This window comes from Phocoena phocoena, chromosome 9, assembly GCF_963924675.1.
Source record: "Phocoena phocoena chromosome 9, mPhoPho1.1, whole genome shotgun sequence".
NCBI lineage: Eukaryota > Metazoa > Chordata > Mammalia > Artiodactyla > Phocoenidae > Phocoena > Phocoena phocoena.
Window position 1 is genome coordinate 2097879 of NC_089227.1, and position 20362 is coordinate 2118240.

The 20362-nt window shown below is 35.7% G+C and overlaps 1 protein-coding gene across 1 annotated transcript in view; it reads left to right on the plus strand.

Moving 5' to 3' along the window:
• SPMIP7 (sperm microtubule inner protein 7) overlaps nt 1-20362 on the plus strand; it is a 60262-nt gene that overhangs the window by 11685 nt on the left and 28215 nt on the right. Inside the window, exons 4-6 of the mRNA XM_065884336.1 lie at nt 15243-15319; nt 17678-17816; nt 18656-18723. Of these exons, the coding sequence (XP_065740408.1) occupies nt 15243-15319; nt 17678-17816; nt 18656-18723 (284 nt within the window). The remainder of the gene's footprint in view (nt 1-15242; nt 15320-17677; nt 17817-18655; nt 18724-20362) is intronic.

Genomic DNA, 20362 nt, shown 5'->3' on the forward strand with positions numbered 1-20362 from the left:
ACCAATAAGGACCTACTGTATAGCACAGGGAACTCTGCTCAGTATTATGTTACAACCTAAATGGGAAAAGATTTTGATAAAGAATAGGTACATGTATATGTATAACTGAATCACTTTGCTGTACATCTGAAGCTGACACAACATTGCCAATCAACTATACTCCAAATATAAAATAAAAAGTTTAAAAAAAATAGCTACCATTTATAAAGTACTCCTTATGGGCCAGGCACTATGTAGAAGTTCACAGTTATTGTATATTATGCATGTCTGTGCATCCCTACAACAGAACAGTACTATGGAAGAAGAATGAGTAGTAGATGATGGTAGTGCCCCACACAGGCCCCTCTACTGGCAAGTGCACCCTCCCCAGTGGCAGTAGGCAATAGCCACTAAATGTCTGCCAGCTGCCAGCTGGACACTGCACCCTCCCACATTGACCACTCAGGCTTTGGCCAATGACTGACTTCCTTGAAGAAACAGAATAAAGCTAGATTTCAGCTGAAACCACATTCCCACTGGTGTGTTTTCCTTGTCGTATCCTACACTTCACCTAGAGCACTCCCACCATGTATTAATTGAACAAAACTTGTGTTTGAGTCCCTGCTTCTGGACAAGACAGTGTTGTTGTCCCCATCTTGTGTGAGAGATCTGAAGTCCTGTGATGTTTAGCAACTGACTTTTGACCACAAACTTTAAACCGGGATGTGCGTCTGAATCATCCTATATGGATTAACAGATTCCAAACCCGTGGCATTTAAGTTACTTGAAGACTCCCCAAGGAATACATAGATATGACAAGGGATTGAAAAAAAAAAACAGCTTTACTGAGGTATGTTTTACACACCATAAAGTTTGCCCATTTAAAGTGTTCAATTCAGTGGGGTTTTTTTCTTCATTCTTTTAGGATATTCACTGAGTTGTACAACCATTGCCACAATCTAATTTTAGAACTCTTTCATCACTCCAAAAAGAAACCCATGCCTATTAGCAGTAAAGATACGGATGCTTTCAAGGAGTCAGCTTCCATTTCTGTTACTCTTGTATGTACTCCTTCCTAAAGTTGATCTGCCTGATGAATTACCTGTACTTAGAGATACAGATTGATTTCTTCTTTTCCCTCTTTCCCCACCTCTCCCTTTGCCTTTTCTAATTTTACCACAAAAAGGAATGGAGCATACCTCCCACAAATCATGTCCTAGGGTATATGGCCATGGAATAAAAAGGTCATTCAAAATAAATGTCAACAATGCCTCCTCTACTCAAGATGCCATCCACCCATGCCAGGGCTTCATGTCTTTCTTTGTCTATGCATTTTTCTCTATAAGAAAATTAAAGCATTAGAAATGAGGGAGATGTGACCTGTTTTGAGCTATTCTAAATTCAGATAAAAGGCAGAATTTGTTTACAAGGGTAAAGAAAATTTGTTATTTTCACTTATTCCATCTCCAGACTCTTCAAAGAGTCTATTGCTCCTTCTGGTAAGTCCTGTGAAAGCAAATGAAAGGGAACATTATAAGAAATTGAAGGCATTAATGCCTTTTTTTTGTCCATCTAAGGCTGCAAATTTATGGCAAGGCTACATACTTTACTTAGCTATATATTGTAGAATTAGAATTCTGAAGTCTGTGCTTGTCCTGCAAAAGCTTATAGAGCATACTTATTTAAATTTAAAATAAGCTTAGACTTTTATGACAAAATCTTGATATTTTACTACCAGTAGTGGGAGCTAAGTAACATGGGACAGTACTTCCAATGGAAAAACAACTGGATTAACATTTTTTTAATATCAAAAAGCTAATAAGGTGGAGAGAAATTACTGGGCCAGTGAGAGGGTAGAAACTCTAAAATATAAGCTATCACTTAGGGTCACTTCAGCCTTACAGCAATTTGCTGTTCTGGAAAGGGAAACTAAACTTTAACTGAACTTTTCCTAGCCTCGTGGGTATAAAACACCAAACATTAGAATTGGTCTTTGAAAACCACCCACTACACCTGAAGGCTTTCACCTTAGAAGTAAGGGTAGATCAATAGTAAAAAGCCTTGAACAGACTATAGCTGCTTCACAATAAAAGAGAAAAACAAGTCTTGAACTGGTATTAAGGTGATCCTAGATTGCTATCATTCCCAGAATCCAGACATACAAATAAAACTTCTTTGGAGGATGATAGTATATTAATTACTAAGCCTCAAATTATTTCTGTCAATAACTTTTAAAATATAATGTTTAACACATAATCAACAGTAACCAAATGCATAAAGAGAAAGGACACTGTGAATGAGAATCAGCAGAAATGAGAGAAAACAAAGAGAGACAAAAATTGATTCTAGACGTTGGAAATATGCATAAAATGTTCAAAAAGAAAAAAGATTAAGCTCGAAATTTTTGTAAATAAGTTAGAAATTAGAAAATGCAAAATTAGAAAAATGAGAAAAATGTAGTACCAGAACTGAAAAATACAGTAAGCAAAGAATAAGGTAGATGGGTGCTGTAGCAGATTAGACACAGTGAAAGAGAGGAAAATACTCTTGATGATGCACAAATTTACAAAAAGATGGAAAATACCAAAGGGAGAGTAAAAATCATAGAGGATACAGTGAAAAAGAAAAACATATGTTTATTTGGAATTCTAGATGTGTAAGAGAATAGGAGAGAAGCAACATGTGAAGACACAATTATCATATCCACTGCTGTTTATTTATGGAGTTCCCTGCGGCATCCCCTCACATATTCTGCTGTACATTAAGGATTAATTATCAGTAAGCCAATCATGACAGCAGCAGCAGCAGCTGCTGGTGTCAGCCCCAGCACCAACAAAAATGGCAGCAAGAGTCTCAAAAGACAGACAAAGCACAGAAGACACAAAAATGGAAAGAAGGAAATTTTTTTTTAACTTTTTTTTTTTTTTTGGTACGCGGGCCTTTCACCGCTGTGGCCCCTCCCGCTGCGGAGCACAGGCTCCGGACACGCAGGCTCAGCGGCCACGGCTCACGGGCCCAGCCGCTCTGAGACACGTGGGATCCTCCTGGACCGGGGCACGAACCCGCGTCCCCTGCATCGGCAGGCGGACTCTCAACCACTGCGCCACCAGGGAAGCCCAAGAAGGAAATTTTTGCAAGTTATTTCTTCACATTGTTTATGGTAATTGCATTGTTTAGAATCTGGGCATCAGTTGTTATCTTTTGTTAGGTCTTATTGAACATGAAATTCTAGGAAATTGAAACATGATATTGTTGGTGATGGAGGATCTTAATGTGAATGATGCTAAAGTATCAGGACATAAAGAGAGATCTCCTTCAATGTTATTAGTCTTGTCAGAAGAAACTAGGAAATATCTAGATTTATTCGTAGAGGTTCCCATTGAATCAGATTCCAAGAGCACTAGAGATGAAGTCAAAGATCAAATTTAATCACTTCTTTATGAAACAGTACACACAAAACATTCAGAGAACAGAGATAGAAGATGTACCAGCAGAAGAATAGCTACTAGAAAATGAATATTTATTAGGAAATTATGTAGATGATAAATTTGAGGACCTGGAAACTAAAACATTTCATAAAGAAATTGAAGCTACACAACATAGCAGTGGCAGCTTACAAGACTAATCAGGAAGTGGAAGAGAAAAATCCAGATTCCAATGAGAGACTGTGCCATGATACCAATGACATGATAAACCAAGATGATGATGAACAATAATATGAACCACCAGAAAATGGGGAGACATAAATTCAGACCCTGCTAGGAAATATTTAGTTACCTTCTTGAAGCAGAGCAATAGGAAATGACAGATTGCAGAATCTTTGCCCGTAAAACTAGAGGAGGGCCAATCTTATCCACACATCACTCACCAACTTTATCAATACATTGCCCACAGGAAACAGGTAATTGTGACAAATCTTGTAAATTGCTGAAAAGCTCACAATCTAAAACATTTTAAATGAATTGTAGTCAATTGTAATTTAGAATACTTTTTAGAAATAAACAATTGATGTGATTTTGCATTTCTACATGCCTCATTTTTGACAGCAGATCCATTGGTTTTATTTGCTTGTTTGCTCCATCTCTCACACAGCTCTTATTCTTACCCATGTTTATGTGTAATCTTCAGAAAAGATGTAGAAATTATATTGATGTAGCAGAAATTGTTTTGTCAAAGATTTCATATTTGTTAGTAGTGCATAACACTAACAATGTTAGGTTTATTTGGGTGACCTCTATGCTAAACATGGATTTTTATCTGCAAAGGCACTGAAATATTTGCTAATGACTCAGGCTGATAGGAATCATCATAAACTGTGTGCCAATCAACAGGACAACGGGATACTGGGGAATATAGTACATATAGATATACTGGAACTAGATATAGTAGAATAAAACAGCACAATTAACAACTCAACCTAATAGACATACAAAAATAAATCTTTTTGCAAGGACCATTTACAAAAATTACCACATACTATGCCATAAAACAAGTCTAAAAATATTTCAAATGTTTTAAGTCATACAAAGTATATTCTTTGCCCACAAGACTATTATGACAGGTCAAAACACCTTAGAAAATCATGCATTTGGAAATATAAAAATGTATTTATGAATGAGTGATGGGCCAAAGAAGAAATCATAAAGGAAACTAGAAAATATCTTGAACTGAATAATAAAATGTTGTACAACACAAGGAATATAGCCAATATCTTACAATAACTATAAATGGAGTATAACCTTTAAAACTTATGAATCACTATATTGTACAGCTGTAGATTATATAATGTTGTACATCAACTGTACTTCAATTTAAAAAATAAAATCGATCATGGGAGGAGTGCGCCTCCAGGGAAGGAAAGGCCAGAAGTGATTCCGCCATAGTTGGGACCAGCCTGGAGCCAGTGAGGGTCCCTGACTGAAGACCCAGCAGGCCAGCTTTGAAGAAAACCTAGAGAGAGGGCAAATTACAAATCATCCCCAGACTACAGGAGATACAGACATGGCAGAAGGGACTTGGATCAGGTCAGAAGCCAATTTCCCTGTGGTACCTAAGTGGATCCTGATGAATTTACCCTTGCAAGTGAAAAAGATGACATTACATACAAAACTGGAAGTGCACGAGTAAGAAGAGATTGAATAATAACTCATACATGCCTTTTGGGGCATTTAAGCACTGAGAAAACCCTCTGTGACCCAGAGACTCACAAAGCGAGAGGAGTTGTCATTCTTCACGGTCTTGGCATTGCCAAAGGCCTCCAGCAGGGGATTGGCATTGATGATTTGATCTTCCAGAGTTCCCTGCAAAGACAAGAGCAGTCCTCACATCTGGGCTTCCTGAGCACTCTGACAGTCTTGATTCGGACACACCAATCAGACCCACCTGCACTTTGCCACTTTCATCCTTCTTCTCTCCAGTAACTGCAATTGTTGCAAAGTACTGGATGACACGCTCCTCTGTGTTCACAGTCTTTCCTGCTCCAGATTCTCCACTGTCAAACAGAAACCAAATAATAGATCAGAACTACAGCTTACATTGTCAATATCTAAGACAATCACCACAAACCAGAGAAGAAGAAAAAAGTCACTTATGTGGTCAGGATGGACTGGTTCTCATGATCTGTGAAAAAGAAATCAAGACCATCAGTTTTTAAAAATAGTACACATCCAATATGAAGATTATCGACTCTGTTCAGATTAAACATAGTTTATTCTTTTTAACATTTTGAAGATGTTGCCTGTGATCTTGATTTTGTGTGTTGATCCCAGATAGTACTTGCCTCTTGCAGTAAAATTTGTGAAAATGAGAGGCAAAGAATCATCTGTTTCTTCTTAAAGTATTATTAATTTTAAAATTTATGGGAAATTTCAAACATATACAAAGGTAGAGGACATAATGTAAAGAGCTCCTATGTACCCATCATACAGTTTCAGCAGTTATTATTTGGCCAGTTTATATAATCTATACTCCAATCCTAAACTCACTCAGTTATTTTAAAGAAAATTCCAGGCATCATATAATTTCATCTGTAACTATTTCAGTAAGAATCATACAATTCTGAAGTTTCATTTAACAGATGAAGAAACAAACCCAGAGAGAAATAAGTGATTTTCTAATACTTACATAGCTTGTCAAGATATTTAGGTCAATAGCTTATATATTTTTCTGCTACCTGGCCTCCTCCAGGTTCTTCATATTAATTTGACTACTGCTAATTCTAAAAAAGGAAGAGATCTGGAATTGTAACTGTTGGTGCTCATTTACTTTTAGTTTCCTTGTATACACACTTCTAAGGGATAAAAACAAAAATTATCACTAAAAATAATAAAATAAAAAAATAAAATAGAATTATTGTAGCAACGTGTGGGAATGCAACTATAACAGTGCCTGGAGGAAAATATATAATCTTTTTTTTAATAATCTTAAATGAATATGTTATAACAGAAGAAAACCTGAAAATTTAAGAACTAAGCAAGCATCCGTCTCAAAATGAGAAAAAATAATAGTTTTTTAAGCTGAATGGAGGATATAATAAAGATAAAATGAGAAATAAGAAAAGAGAAAACAAACATATTTTAAAAGAACACCAAAGCCACAAGTTGGTTCATTGATAAACAATTGATAAATATCTGCCAATGTCAATCAAGAAGAACAAAAATATATAACTTTGGGGAAGCCAAATATAATGCTGACCTCATAAAACTGTGCATCCCCACATAGCCTCAAAAACAGTGCAGAACACGACAAATGACAGTATACAAAAACCTTACCATCACCATAACTAGAAGGCAGAGAAATTCTAAATTTCAAATTACTGCAAGTTCAAAAGAAAAGAAAACAGAAAATCCTAACAAGTCATGTCTCAACATCTCAACAGAAACCCTTTTTTTGGTAAATAAGGACAGCTTTGGAAAAATTACATGGTAGACAAAAGCCAGCTTAAAATTGGTCAAAACCGTGGATAAATAGACAAAGTCTAGGACTAAAAATATAGATAATGTCAAAGTCTAAGTCTACAGAGAAGGAGTTAAAAGAACATGTGATTTGAGATGGCAGTTTCTGAAAGGAATTGATTATGTAGGAGAAGAAGGTTAAAAGAAAAAAAAAGAAGGAAAAGAGGAAAATTTAAGATCCTGAAAGGCAAAAAGAATTATTTAATTGGAGATTTTACAACCCCTCTGGTAACAGTCAACTAAGATAAGGAGAAAACTTTATTAAAGAAACTGTACTTTGCTACACTGACAGAAGAGGGTACCACTGAACTACAAATATTAAACCACACAAAATTCACAGAATTAATTAAAGAAAACTGTAATAAGACAGAAAACAAGAATCAAAATACCTTAGTGAAGAATATTCCTCCCCAAATCAACTTTAAAAAATATTGTAATATAACACTCTGAAGTTTGTTATATATTTTCAGGCAAGCATTTGAGAATATGAAAATTGCCTGCATAAAGAAATTCAAAGATTTACAAATAAAATTTTAGGTGAAACAAGTGAAAGAAAATTCATTTCAAAATTAAGACCTAATTTCTAATTACATTATGCCCAAGGAAACTAAAATTAAATAAGATTTAATTAAAATAAAAATTTAATGGGGGACTTTGAAGAAAGGCAGGAAGACATCCAAGAGAAGAAGAATGAAGAATTAGTTAAAAATATCTGAGTGAAAATGGTTGAAAAGGAAGATAAGCAAAGATAAGCAAAGAAGAAAGAATATATGTATAATTGGAGTCCCTGAAAAAAAACTAAATGATAGAATGGAAATAATATGTTAAACCAGGGTCTCTCAACTTTGGCGCAATGACATTTTGGGCTGGATAATTCTTTGTTGTGGGAGAGATTTTGTGCAGTGTAGGATGATTAGCAGCATTCCTGGCTTCTCTCCACTAAACACCAGTAGCACCTTTCTTGATGAATGAAAATCCATTCTTTTTTTTTTTTTTTTTTCCGGTACACGGGCCTCTCACTGTTGTGGCCTCTCCCATTGTGGAGCACACGCGCTGGACGCTCAGGCTCAGCGGCCATGGCTCACAGGCCCAGCCGCTCCGCGGCATGTGGGATTTTCCCAGACCAGGGCACGAACCCATGTCCCCTGCATCGGCAGGCGGACTCTCAACCACTGCGCCACCAGGGAAGCCCTGAAAATCCATTCTTAAAATGCTAGAAAATGGGCAGCAAAGGAAAACAACAATAGTACAAAGTGAGAAAAAAGATAACAGAAGAAATTAATGAAGTACAGGAGATGGAGTAACATGCACTCAACTATCCTGCCTTAATAATGTAGAAAACTGAACAAATTTTGAGAAATAATGGCTTCCAGACACTAGACAAGAGGCAGTGAAGTACTAAGCTCTCTGAGGAAGGAAGAAGAACATTGTGAACTCCACAATCATACTGGCTTACTACCCGGAGACAGTTTCTAAACCACAGTCCAGGGAAGGGAAATCCATACAAAGCTTCACACTTCCATGCAGTTGAGGAGACAGAGATTGGTGTTCTGGGGGTGAGGGGCAAGTCAAGCATAATTTGCAGAGTAGGATACCAGGGAGGAGGGAGCTACAGCAAGGGGGCTCTGGAGATCTGGGAGAGAGAATGAGCAGATCCTTGAGCAATGATCTGTGCCTCCTTAAGGGGAAAATACCAAAGCTGAGGAAACACCTATTGTAAAGAACTGACATGATCATTTTCTGAAGCTCAAACAGGCAGGGGATGTCCATGTCCCCACAAAGTAGAAGGAAGAAACTTTTTAGTTCATGGGATGTCAGGTGGACGCTTCAGAAGGATGTCACCTCTGAAGTCAGGCTTAGTTAGCCTTACTCTAAAGCTTCCTCTGGACTTTAATAAACAAAGCTTAAAAGCAACCCTCAAAAGCACCCAACTGATTTCAAGTACTGAACTTTGTGCTGAAACAGAATCTAACACTATTTAAGTATCAAAATAAGTTCTAGTAACCAATAAACTAACATCCAAAATAAGCAAAACTCAATTAAAAATTGATTTTTATGCAAAGGAGAAGAAAAATATTACCCATAGTCAGGAGCAAAAGTAAGTCAGTAATGCCAGACACAGAAGTGACAGACATGAAGAAACAAGCAGACAGGGATATGTTCAAGCAGCTATTACAAATGTGTTCCCTACATTCAGGATGTAGAGGAGACCACACTATGATGATGTGGAAAATGGGCCATACAAACAAGACTCAGAAGGACTTCTAGAGAAAAACACCATGTCTAAAATGAAAGATAAATGGATAGCTTCAAGAACAGATTAGACACTGCAGAATAAAAGGTCAGTGAAATTAAAGACATAGCAGTAGAAACTCGAACATGAAATACAGAGAGAAAATTAACAAATAAAGCATCAGTCAGCTGTGGGACAGTGTCGAGCAGTCTAACATACATGTAGTTGGAATTCCAGGGTAAAAAGGAAAGTGGGAAAAAAATATTTTGGGAAATAATGGCCCAAATTGTTCCTAACTGAAGAAAATTATGAATCTTCACATCCCAAAAATTCAGCAAATGCCAAGCTGAGTAAAGATAAATAAAACCATGCACATCAACCACACTGTGGAAAAACAGTGATAAAGAGAAAATCCTAAAATAGTTAGAGAAAAAATATTATGTACAGAGGAACACATGTAAAAATGACAGTAGGTTTCTTGTCAGAATCTGTGCAAGCCAGAATAAAATGAAAACACATTTTAAATTTTTAGAAAATCAACTATGAATACTTTAACCAGAAATAACACATTTCAAAAATAAAGTCAAAACACACAAGGACATTTTCAGAAAAACCAAGCTGAGAAAATTCATTGCTAACAGACATAAAGGAAGTTCTTTAGATAGAAAAAACTAAAGTATATGGAAATTTGAATTTCCACAATGAAATGGATTTGAGATCAACAGAAATGGTAAACATGTGGGTAAAAATAAAATACTATGTTTTGTTTTGAAGTTAAAGTATACTGACTGTTAAAGAAACAACCATTACAGGGCTTCCCTGGTGGCGCAGTGGTTGAGAGTCTGCCTGCCAATGCAGGGGACACGGGTTTGTGCCCCGGTCTGGGAAGATCCCACATGCCGCGAAGCGGCTGGGCCCGTGAGCCATGGCCGCTGAGCCTGCGCTACTGGAGCCTGCGCATCCAGAGCCTGCGCGTCCGGAGCCTGTGCTCCACAATGGGAGAGGCCACAACAGTGAGAGGCCTGCGTACAGCAAAAAAAAAAAAAAGAAAAAAAAAAAGAAAAGAAAGAAACAACCATTACAAGTAGTTAGAGGTTATAGCATATGTAGGAGTAAACTGTATAACAGTAACCCAGGGAATGTCAGGATGAAATGTCAGGGGATATGCTGTTGTAATTTTTACACCATTTGTGAAATGGTGTAATATACTGTAAACCCTAGAATTAAAGACATGTATTGTAAATCCTAGAGTGACCATGATAAAAGAAAGAAAGAGAGAGAGACACACACAGAAAGGAAGGAAGGAAGGAAAGAGAGAAAGAAAGAAAGCTAATAGGCAGAGATAAAATTAAATTGTAAAGAGGAAAAAAATTACCTTAACTAATCCAAAACAAAGTAATGCAAAAGGAAAAGGAGGTGAAACAAATAGTAAATAAAGCTAGATTTTAAAGCTAGATTTAAACCAAATTATGTCAATTGTTATATTGACTCTAACTATATATAATTAAATTTAAAGTCAGCAATTTTTATGTTGGATTAAAAAAATTAATACCCAACTATATTCTGGCTACAAGAAAACCATGTTAAATAGAAATAGATAAAAGTTTAAGATGGGAAAATATATACTGCACAAAAAAGAGTTAAAGAAAACAGAAATATCTGTAATAATATCAAACGAAGTAGATTTCAGAACAAGAAATTTTACCAGATAGATATTCCATGATGATAAAGAAGGTCAATTTATAAAATGACCTAATAACACAACTCAAATACATGAAGCAAAAACTGATGGAACTGAAAAGCAGATCCACAATCACTATCAGAGATTTAAACACTCCATTCTTAGTAACTGATAGAAAAGGTAGACAGAAAAAAAAAGTGAAGATAAAGAAGATATAAAAAGAAGATATAAAAAAACATTATTGACTGACTTGACCTACTTGGTATAGTCCACACAACAATAGCAGAATAGGAATTCTTGTCAATTCACACAGAGGGTTCACTAAGGTAGATTGTATTCTGGGACATAAAATAAATCAATAAATTAAGAGAATTGAAATTATACACAGAATACGCTCTGATTGCAAATGAATTAAAGTAGAAATCAGTAATGAAAGGTATCAGGTAAAGACTGAAGATGCACACACATGTTTAGGGTCTAGCAATATAGCACGTGGTTACTAAAGTTAAGTCATGATAAAGTTAAGTCTACCCCAGAAATGTAAAATTTGCTTAACTTTAGGAAATTGGTAAACATAACTAACTGTATCACAGTAGAAAAGTCATATACTCATCTAAACATAGGCAAAAAAAGAAAAAAGTTTGATGAAAAGAACTGAAAATTATCCTCAAATTAACAATAGATATCTATGAAAAGGTAAATCAAACAATATTTGAACTCTACACATTGGAGTTCCTAGCCAGCCAAATCAAAGAAACATAAAAATAGTATAAAACTTAGAAAGTGTTAAACAAATCTATTATTCTTGATAATATGATTATGCATGTTAAAAATCCAATTAAATCTGCAGTTAACTTACTGAAATTAAAAAATGAGTGTAATAAGTTTTCTAGAAATAAATATTATTATAAAATCATTAATTGTATTCTAAATATCAGTGAGAAGCAGAACATTTTTTAAGTTTAAGCTATCATTTAAAATTGCATCAAAATTATTAACTATTGAGTAATAAATCTAACAAAACATATTCAAGAACCCTGTGGCAAAACTAGTACATGTATTGAGAGAAATTTTAAAATACCCAAATAGATAGAGAAATATACTATTATCTGGATTGGAAGGCTCAACATTTAAAGTTTTTTTAGACCTTTCTAAGTTGATTTACAGTTTCAATGTAATTTCAATCAATATCCTATCTGTGTATTTGTGGAAATTGAAAATTTCTTTATAAAATGGATGCAGAAACCAAAGAATCAGAAATAACCAAGACTATTCTTAGGAAGAAGGGAAAAATCAATATTCATTTGTAATAAAAACTCTCAACAAATTACATTTATGAGGGGACTTCCTCAACCTGATATTTAAGGCATCTGTGATGAACTAAGGCTAAAGTAATGATGAAAGACAATTTTCTTTCTCTAAAATCAGGAACAAGACAAAAATGCCTGCTCTTACCACTTTTATTTTCCATCCAATGGAGGTAATGGCTATTGCAGCAGGGTAAGGAAGAGAGGTAGAAGTCATAAATATTGGAAAGGAAGAAACAAATCTATCTTTACATAGAGATGACCTAATATTTATAAAAATCCTCAGGAATCTTCAAAACAACTACTAAAAGTAATAGCTGAATTTATTAAAGGCATAAGTTTATAGTTAATATACAAAAACCAATTGTATTTGTGCATATCAGAAAGCAACAATTGGAAAATGAAAATTCAAAAGATTCTGTTTACAATAGGGCCAAAATCAACATAGAATTTAGTGAAACACATGCACATTTTCTTCACTGACAACTAGAGTACATTGATGAATGAAATCAATTAAAGAAGACCTAAATAAATGGAAAGCAAACCAGGTTTATGGACTGAAAGACTTATTATTGTTAATATGTTAATGCTTCCCCAGTTGATCTATAGATACTTTCAATGCAAACTCCATCAAAATCTTAAGAGACACTTTTGAAGAAATTGGCAAGCTGATTATAAAATCAATATAAAACGGAAACCTAAAATAACTAAATCAATTTTGAATAAGAAGAATAAACTTGGAGGATTTATGCCACCTGATTTCAAGTCTTACTATAAAGTTACAATAATCAGTACCAAAGGGAAAATGATAGATACAGATTAACGGAACATAAAAGAGAGTCCAGAAGTGGAGCCGCCTAATATATTGCCATTTGATTTTTTTAATGTGCCAAGGCATTTTAGTGAAGAAAGGGAAGTCTTAATATATTACTAAAACAACTGGATATCCTATGGGGAAAAAAATCAAGTTTTACTATATTAACATATACAAAAAATTAACCTTAAAATGGATAATAGGGCTCAATATAAAATTAAGATTGTAAAATTTTTTTAATATTTAGATTTTCAAAATGCATTGTTAAGAAAATGAAACAGCAAGCTACACAATGGGAAAATATTCACAATCACATATACAAAGGATTTGTATCTATAATGTATAAAAACCTCTTAAAATCAGTCAATAACAAGACGAACAACCCAAGTGAAAAATGAACAAAAGATCTGAACAGACACTTCACAAAAAAAATAAGAATGGCTAAAAAATACATGAAAAGATGTTCAACATGCTGAGTCATTAGTGAAAAACAGTATATCCCCACAATGGCTAAAATTTAAAAGACTGAAATTCCAGGTGATGACAAGGATCCAGGACACTGGAACTCTCACACACTGCTGGTGGGATTGTGATACATTACAGATACTTTGGAAATTCTTTAACACTGTTTAGAAGTTAAACACACACTTATCAAGTGTCCCAGCCATTCTACTCCTAGATATTTACCCAAGACAAATTTAAATGTACGTCCACACAATGACTTGAACATAAATATTCAAAGCAGCTTTATTCATAATTGCCAAAATGTGGAAACAAATGTTCACATGCATGTGAAAGTATGAACAAATTGTGGCATAGTCATACAATGGAATAGTATTCAGCAATAAAAATCTACTGATACATGCAACAACATGAATGAATCTCAAAATCATTATACTGAATGAAAGTAGCCAGAAACAAAATATTACATACCAACTGATTCTATTTAAACAAACCTCTAAAAATGCAAACCAATATAGAGTGACAAAAAGCAGATCATTTTTGCCCTGGCCTGGGAACAGGGGGAGATATGGACGCAAAGGGGCATGAGAAATACTTCTGCAAAATATAAATGCTCTGGATCTTGTCTGTTGTGTTTTCATGGATATACACAGCTATAATATCTCATCAAATTGTATGCATTTATCGAATTTAGTTCCTTGCAGTATATTATACCTCAATACAGTTTATTTTTTTAATAAAGGATATGATAAACAACTTTATGCCAGTCAATCTGACAACTTAGCTAAGATGAGAAAATTCCTTGAAAACACAACAAAACTGACATAATAAGAAAGTCTGAGGAGCCCTATACCTATTAAATAGCTTAATTGATTATCAAAACACTTTCTACAGAAAAAACTCCAGGGCTAGGTAGTTTTACTAATGAGCAAGTTCAGATATTTAAGGAAGAAATAATATCATTTTACCCAAATAATATATTTGAGGACAAAAGAATCCTGTCATCACAATATGAAAAAGATATCACAACAAAAATTAGTCTGATATGAACAGACAAAAAAATCCTTAGCAAAATTTTACTAAATTGAATTTAGTAATATATAAAAAGGATGATACATCACAACTAAGTGGGGATTATTCCAGGATTGCAAGATTTGTTTAGCATTCAAAAATCAGTGACTGTAATTTACTATATATGTTCTCAAACCACCACAGAGTTAAATTAAAAATAAATAGCTATAAGATGTCTAGGAAAACATCAAATATTTTTAAATTAAACACCACAATTCTAAATAATCCATGGGTCAAAGAAGAAATCACAGGAGAAATTAGAAAATGTTTTAAACTGAATGATAAATTTGAAAATGAAACATATCAAATTTTGTATAAAGGAATTAAAACTCTGCTAAGAAGAAAAAAATAGTCTTTTGTGTATATATTAGAAAACAATATATGTTTCATTTTCTTAACAAGAAAGTTCTAAAATTAATTAAATACATTTCAGTCTTAAAAAAATTATTAAGCCAAAAATAAGAAATGAGTAGAATAGCATATATTTGTAAGTTTTAATTTAATTAGTAGGAGTACACACACACACACACACACACACACACACACACACACACACACACACACAATGTAAATTTCCAAGACAATAGAGGAACGTAGGAAAGCATTAAATCTGGTGGATCCAAGACGTGCTTTGAAAGAAGAAAAATGCAGAATAAGAGAAAAAGAAAGCATGGTGAATATAAAACATTAGCAATTTTCATTTACATCTAATCTTTTTTAACTTATTATTCACCACTTCTAGGATGATGGAGAACCACTTTTACAATCAAACAAGAAATATAATGCAAAAGACTCATTTTACAAGTCCTCTACACAAAAGTAAGCATTTTTCTCCAGTAGAATTTGATTTTAAAATGTATTTCTTTTTTCTTTGATAACACATCTCCTTTGTGTCCACAATATCCTGGATCCTGTGAGGAATTCAAAGACTATCAGACACAATTCTTTACTTACTTACATTGATTGCTAAAATAAACAGTTGAAGGAAGAAAACCTATATTTAATAGAAAAATAAAACCAAAACAGAAAGGAAAGGCTCAGAGAGAGAGGACGAGATAAGGATGTCCAGCATCTTAGAAAATGAAAGCAGAGAAGTTTGAAGGAGAACTTTTTTACTCAGTTGAAAATCATATAGAGTATCTGTTATGTGTCCATGCCCTAGGCTGTGAGATTCACCAGTGAATGAAAGAGTCCTCCAGTGAGCACTCACTCCAAAGGGAGACGGACAATAAGCCACAAACGTAATAAGTAAATAGATCATATCTTAGAAGGTGATGAGTCAATGAAAAAATAAGAGAGAAAAAATAGAACAGGATAAGAATATCAAGAGTGTCCTGTGTGGAGTAACAGGCTTCCAGAATAACTAGGAGGCCTGGGTAGGCCTCCTTGAGCGATGAGATTTGAGCAGGAACTTGGAAGTGAGTGATGTGCAGATATCTGGATTGACTACTTCCCAGTCAAAGGGAACGTAGAGCAAAAGCCCTGTCAGAAGTGTGATTGAGGTGTCAAGGAAGAGCAAAGGCCAGGAGTCTACAGTGCAGTAAGAGAGGGGTAGCAAAAGAAGAGGTCAGGGAGTACCCAGGAACCAGATCTTGCTGGGCACTTGCAGAGACTGTAAACAGTAGGGTGTTAGCAGTGAAGTGGCCAGATCAGACTTGTGTATCAAAGTAGTCATGGTGGCTGCTGGGTTCAAAGTGGACCGGGTGAGGGAAGAAGCTGGGAGACCAGGCAGAAGGTTGCTGCTGTCATCTAGGTCAGAGATAATGGCATTTTGGAGGAGCGTGGTAGGAAGTTGTAACAGTTGCTGGCCTCTGGATACATTTTGAGAGCAGAGTCAACACAGTTTCCAGACTGGAGATTGTGAGTCTGAAAGAAAGAGGCATGGAGAATGATTCCAAGGTTTAGGGCTCTGCAGCTGGATGGACTGAAGCCATCACTTATCAAGATGAAGGCCGGTGGAGCAGGTTTGGAGGGAAAGATCAGAGGTCAGTTTTAGATGTGCTGAATATAAAGATGCTCATTAGACATCCATGTGGATGCGTCAAGTAGGCAACGGGGTCTGTGGGTCTGCAGTCTGGAGGAGAGGTCTGGGCTGGAGGAGCAAGTCTGGGTGTCATGGCTTATGGGCGGTGATGTCAAGCCCCAGCACTGGATGAGCCAGAGGAGAACAGAGCTTGAGTCCTGGCATCTGTACATCAAGAAAGAGGAGAAAAAGCGGGGTGGTGCCAGCACAAGGGACTGAGAGGAGGGAACCAATGGGGGGTTGGGGGGAGGAAATGCAGAGACCTAGTGCTTGGGTGGCAAACTAAGAAAGTGCTTTAGGGGGCAGGGGAGTGAACATCATGTGAATGTTACTGACTCCTCAGTGGCAGGTAATCAAGATCAGAGGTCTAACTTCGACCATCAGGGGCTGAGTGACCTTAAGCAAACAAATTCAGTTTTCTAAGCCATAGCTTATTTATTTGTAAATTAATGTTCTTCTTGCCCTGCTGCAAAGCTCAAATGAATTTCTTTTCGGTAAAGTGTAAGATGTATGTATATACGTGTATGCATTCGTTTTCTATTGCTGTGTAACAGATTACCACAATATGGCAGCTTTACATCATGCCCATGTAGTAGCTCACGTTTGCATAAGACAGAAGTGCTGGCAAGTGCCCGCTGAGTTCAATGCTCAGGGTTCTCAGGCTGGAATCAAGATGTCAGCAGCGGCTGAGTCCCAGTCTCCCAGGATCATTCGGATTGTTGGCAGAATTCAGCTCAGCGCAGCTCTAGGACTCACAGGATTTGTTTAAGGATGACTGAAGTGTGTCTGCTGCTGTTTTCTTGCTTCTTTTTAGGGGTCACCTGTTTAGGTCAGAACCACTTAGGATAATCTGCCTTTTATTTTATTTTTTTGATTAACTCAAATTCAACTGATTAGGGACCTTAATTATCTATGCACAATCCCTTTTTGCCACATAAAGTTGCCATATAAACTATCATAGGCGTGATACCCTACCATATACATTTGCTCTGCCCACACTTGAGGGGAGGTGACTACATACAGTATGTACGCCAGGGGCAGGAATCTTCGGGGGCAATTTAGAATTCTTCCTACCACAGAATATGCTATTGTTAAGAACTATGCCAACTGAATATGTATTTTTCATAAAATGTCATTATTTAATAATTTCATAGGGCTTATGAAATGGTTCCTTGGGACAAGATGCTACCACCAAAACTTGATCCAGAAGAAACAACAGTGGAAAAAGCTGCTGACCCTATCTCACAGTGTTTTACACTGAAAAGATATGAAGGATTGCCAGCAATAACTCAGGTCAGTGATCACCTCTCATAATGAAGGTTTTTAATACATCAAAGTACACAAAACTAAAAAGGAAATCAATTATATTGAAATACAGTTCTAAACATGGACTCCTAAGAGGTTTGTGAACTACAGGTTAAGAAGCCCACAGTATCTTGAAAAACTTCAGCTTTTACAGAGAAAAATGATAATTAGAGAGGAAAAATACAGTTTTAATATAAAATCTCAGCACAGGATTTGTGCACAGAAATTAAAACCAATTAAAGGACCAAAAATGTGTCTGGATTCCTATAACTATTTTTAAGGATCTCTCAACTCCTTTAAAATCTTTTTGTACCTTGTGAAAATTGGTCTTTTATTACATATTGTTTAGTGTTGAATTATACTTGTATCCAAAGTCCTTCCTGGCGAGATGTTGGTCTAAGATGAGGGCTCTGGGTGGGGGAGACTAGCCTGGGGCTGTGGAGCATGGGCTAAGGGGGAGCCAAGAAAGCACAGTCTTGGGATGAAAATCCAAACCAGACCTTTCACAAGGGCTTCAGCCCAAAGGAGGTGGCTAACGAGGCAGATTCCAGCTGTGAGAAGACAAACTGACCCTGAGGGTCTGCGAGCAGAGCAGAGACCAGGAGTAGCTCTGGAGCAACCCCGGGAGTGACTAAGGGTGCTCAGGGAGTGCTTTCCATTGGGTGACTGGGGCTCTTGCCTGTGATACGAGAGGACTGAAGCTTGTATACTAGAAATTACAGTAACTTAGAACATATATACTAGAGATTACAGTAATTGGAACTTAAATACTAGAAATTACACTAACTTGGTTAAATACTTGTCATTCGTTTTGATGGTGATTTTAGATGGTTGGTGGACTATGGGACAGATTTCAAACAAGATCTTTCTTGGCACCAGTCAAACCAGTCAATTTGTAAGTTTTATCTCCTAATGTTCTCATCAGTAGACCTTTTGCCATCACATATTTATCATAAGACTCAGAGGCTCTAGTCCATGGGTGAGGGGCATGTTCTCCGGAGAGCATCCCAGAGGCCCTCAGACATCGTCCCTGTGGCTGGAAAGAGAACACAAATCCCAGTTCAGTCACTCAGTGTTGCCAGCTTTCTCTTGTTTTCTCTTAACCCTTCTTAAAATTTAGACTACCAAATATACCACAACCATTTAAAAATAAAGAGTGTTTTATATGTCACTTGATATGAAGAATTATAATGTTGTAAAATGCATGGACTTCAAGGGATTATGAATTATTTTCTATCAACTTTTGTATCATATAGTTATTTTGAGTTCTATTAATGCTAGAAACAATGATTTATTACTAATCTTTCCACATAGGTAATTTTGTGCATTTAGTCTAAAAAGTTTGGTGTTTCTGTCTTTGAAAATGTCACTATTTTGTCTCTTTTTTCTTCTTTTGACCCACAATACAGCCATCATCTCTGTTTTTATTTTTTAAATTTATCTTTGAATAATTCCTATATAAAAATGTAAAATAAAAATATGATATAATCTGCGTGTCTACTTCCCAACTATAAAAACAAACCGTTACTAACACCACAGACGCCCCTACGTACTTCTCTCTAAGCACATGTGCCTTCCTAAGGGATCACCATTATTCCAGCTGTGAAGTTTCACATTTTCATGCACCCTTAAAACATATGTGTTATTCTTAACCAAGATGTGGAATTGTGCTCCATGTTTACAAGTGGTAAGTAAGTGTTCCATGTTTACAAGTGGTAAGTAAGTGTTCCATGTTTATAAGTGGTAAGTAAGTGTTCCATGTTTATAAGTGGTAAGTAAGTGTTCCATGTTTATAAGTGGTAAGTAAGTGTTCCATGTTTATAAGTGGTAAGTAAGTGTTCCATGTTTATAAGTGGTAAGTAAGTGTTCCATGTTTATAAGTGGTAAGTAAGTGTTCCATGTTTATAAGTGGTAAGTAAGTGTTCCATGTTTATAAGTGGTAAGTAAGTGCTCCATGTTTACAAGTGGTAAGTAAGTGTTCCATGTTTATAAGTGGTATCAAACATATATTCATACAACTTAACATTTTTGTTCAGTTCTGTGTTTGTGAGACTCATGCTGGCATCTCTAGGTGTTCATTTTCTCTGACACATAGTCTTCCATTGAATCGTTATACCACAATTTATTCATCCATTCTCATAACTTAATTTTTTGTCTTATTTCTGTTGGAGCTGGAAACAGTATCCCCATACCTTTATAAAGTATAAAGCTATTTCTGGGTTTTATATAGACATCCTTACATGTACAGTTGCTACATCAAGAGGTGTAAACTTCTTTATGTTCTAAATACTGCTACGTTATTCTCCAAATGAGTTTTACCCATTATGGACCAACCATCAGCAATGCTTGAATTCCCACTACTGCACTTTGTGGCCAGCATTTGGAATTTTCAAATTAGAAAAATTCTAATTTTAGAAGCAGGAAATTGTACTTCATTATCATTTTAACATTTACCTGGTTACTAAGAACCATTTTTTTGGTAAGTTGTAACTTACTGCATGTTCACATGTATAACTTACTTGTTCATATATTTT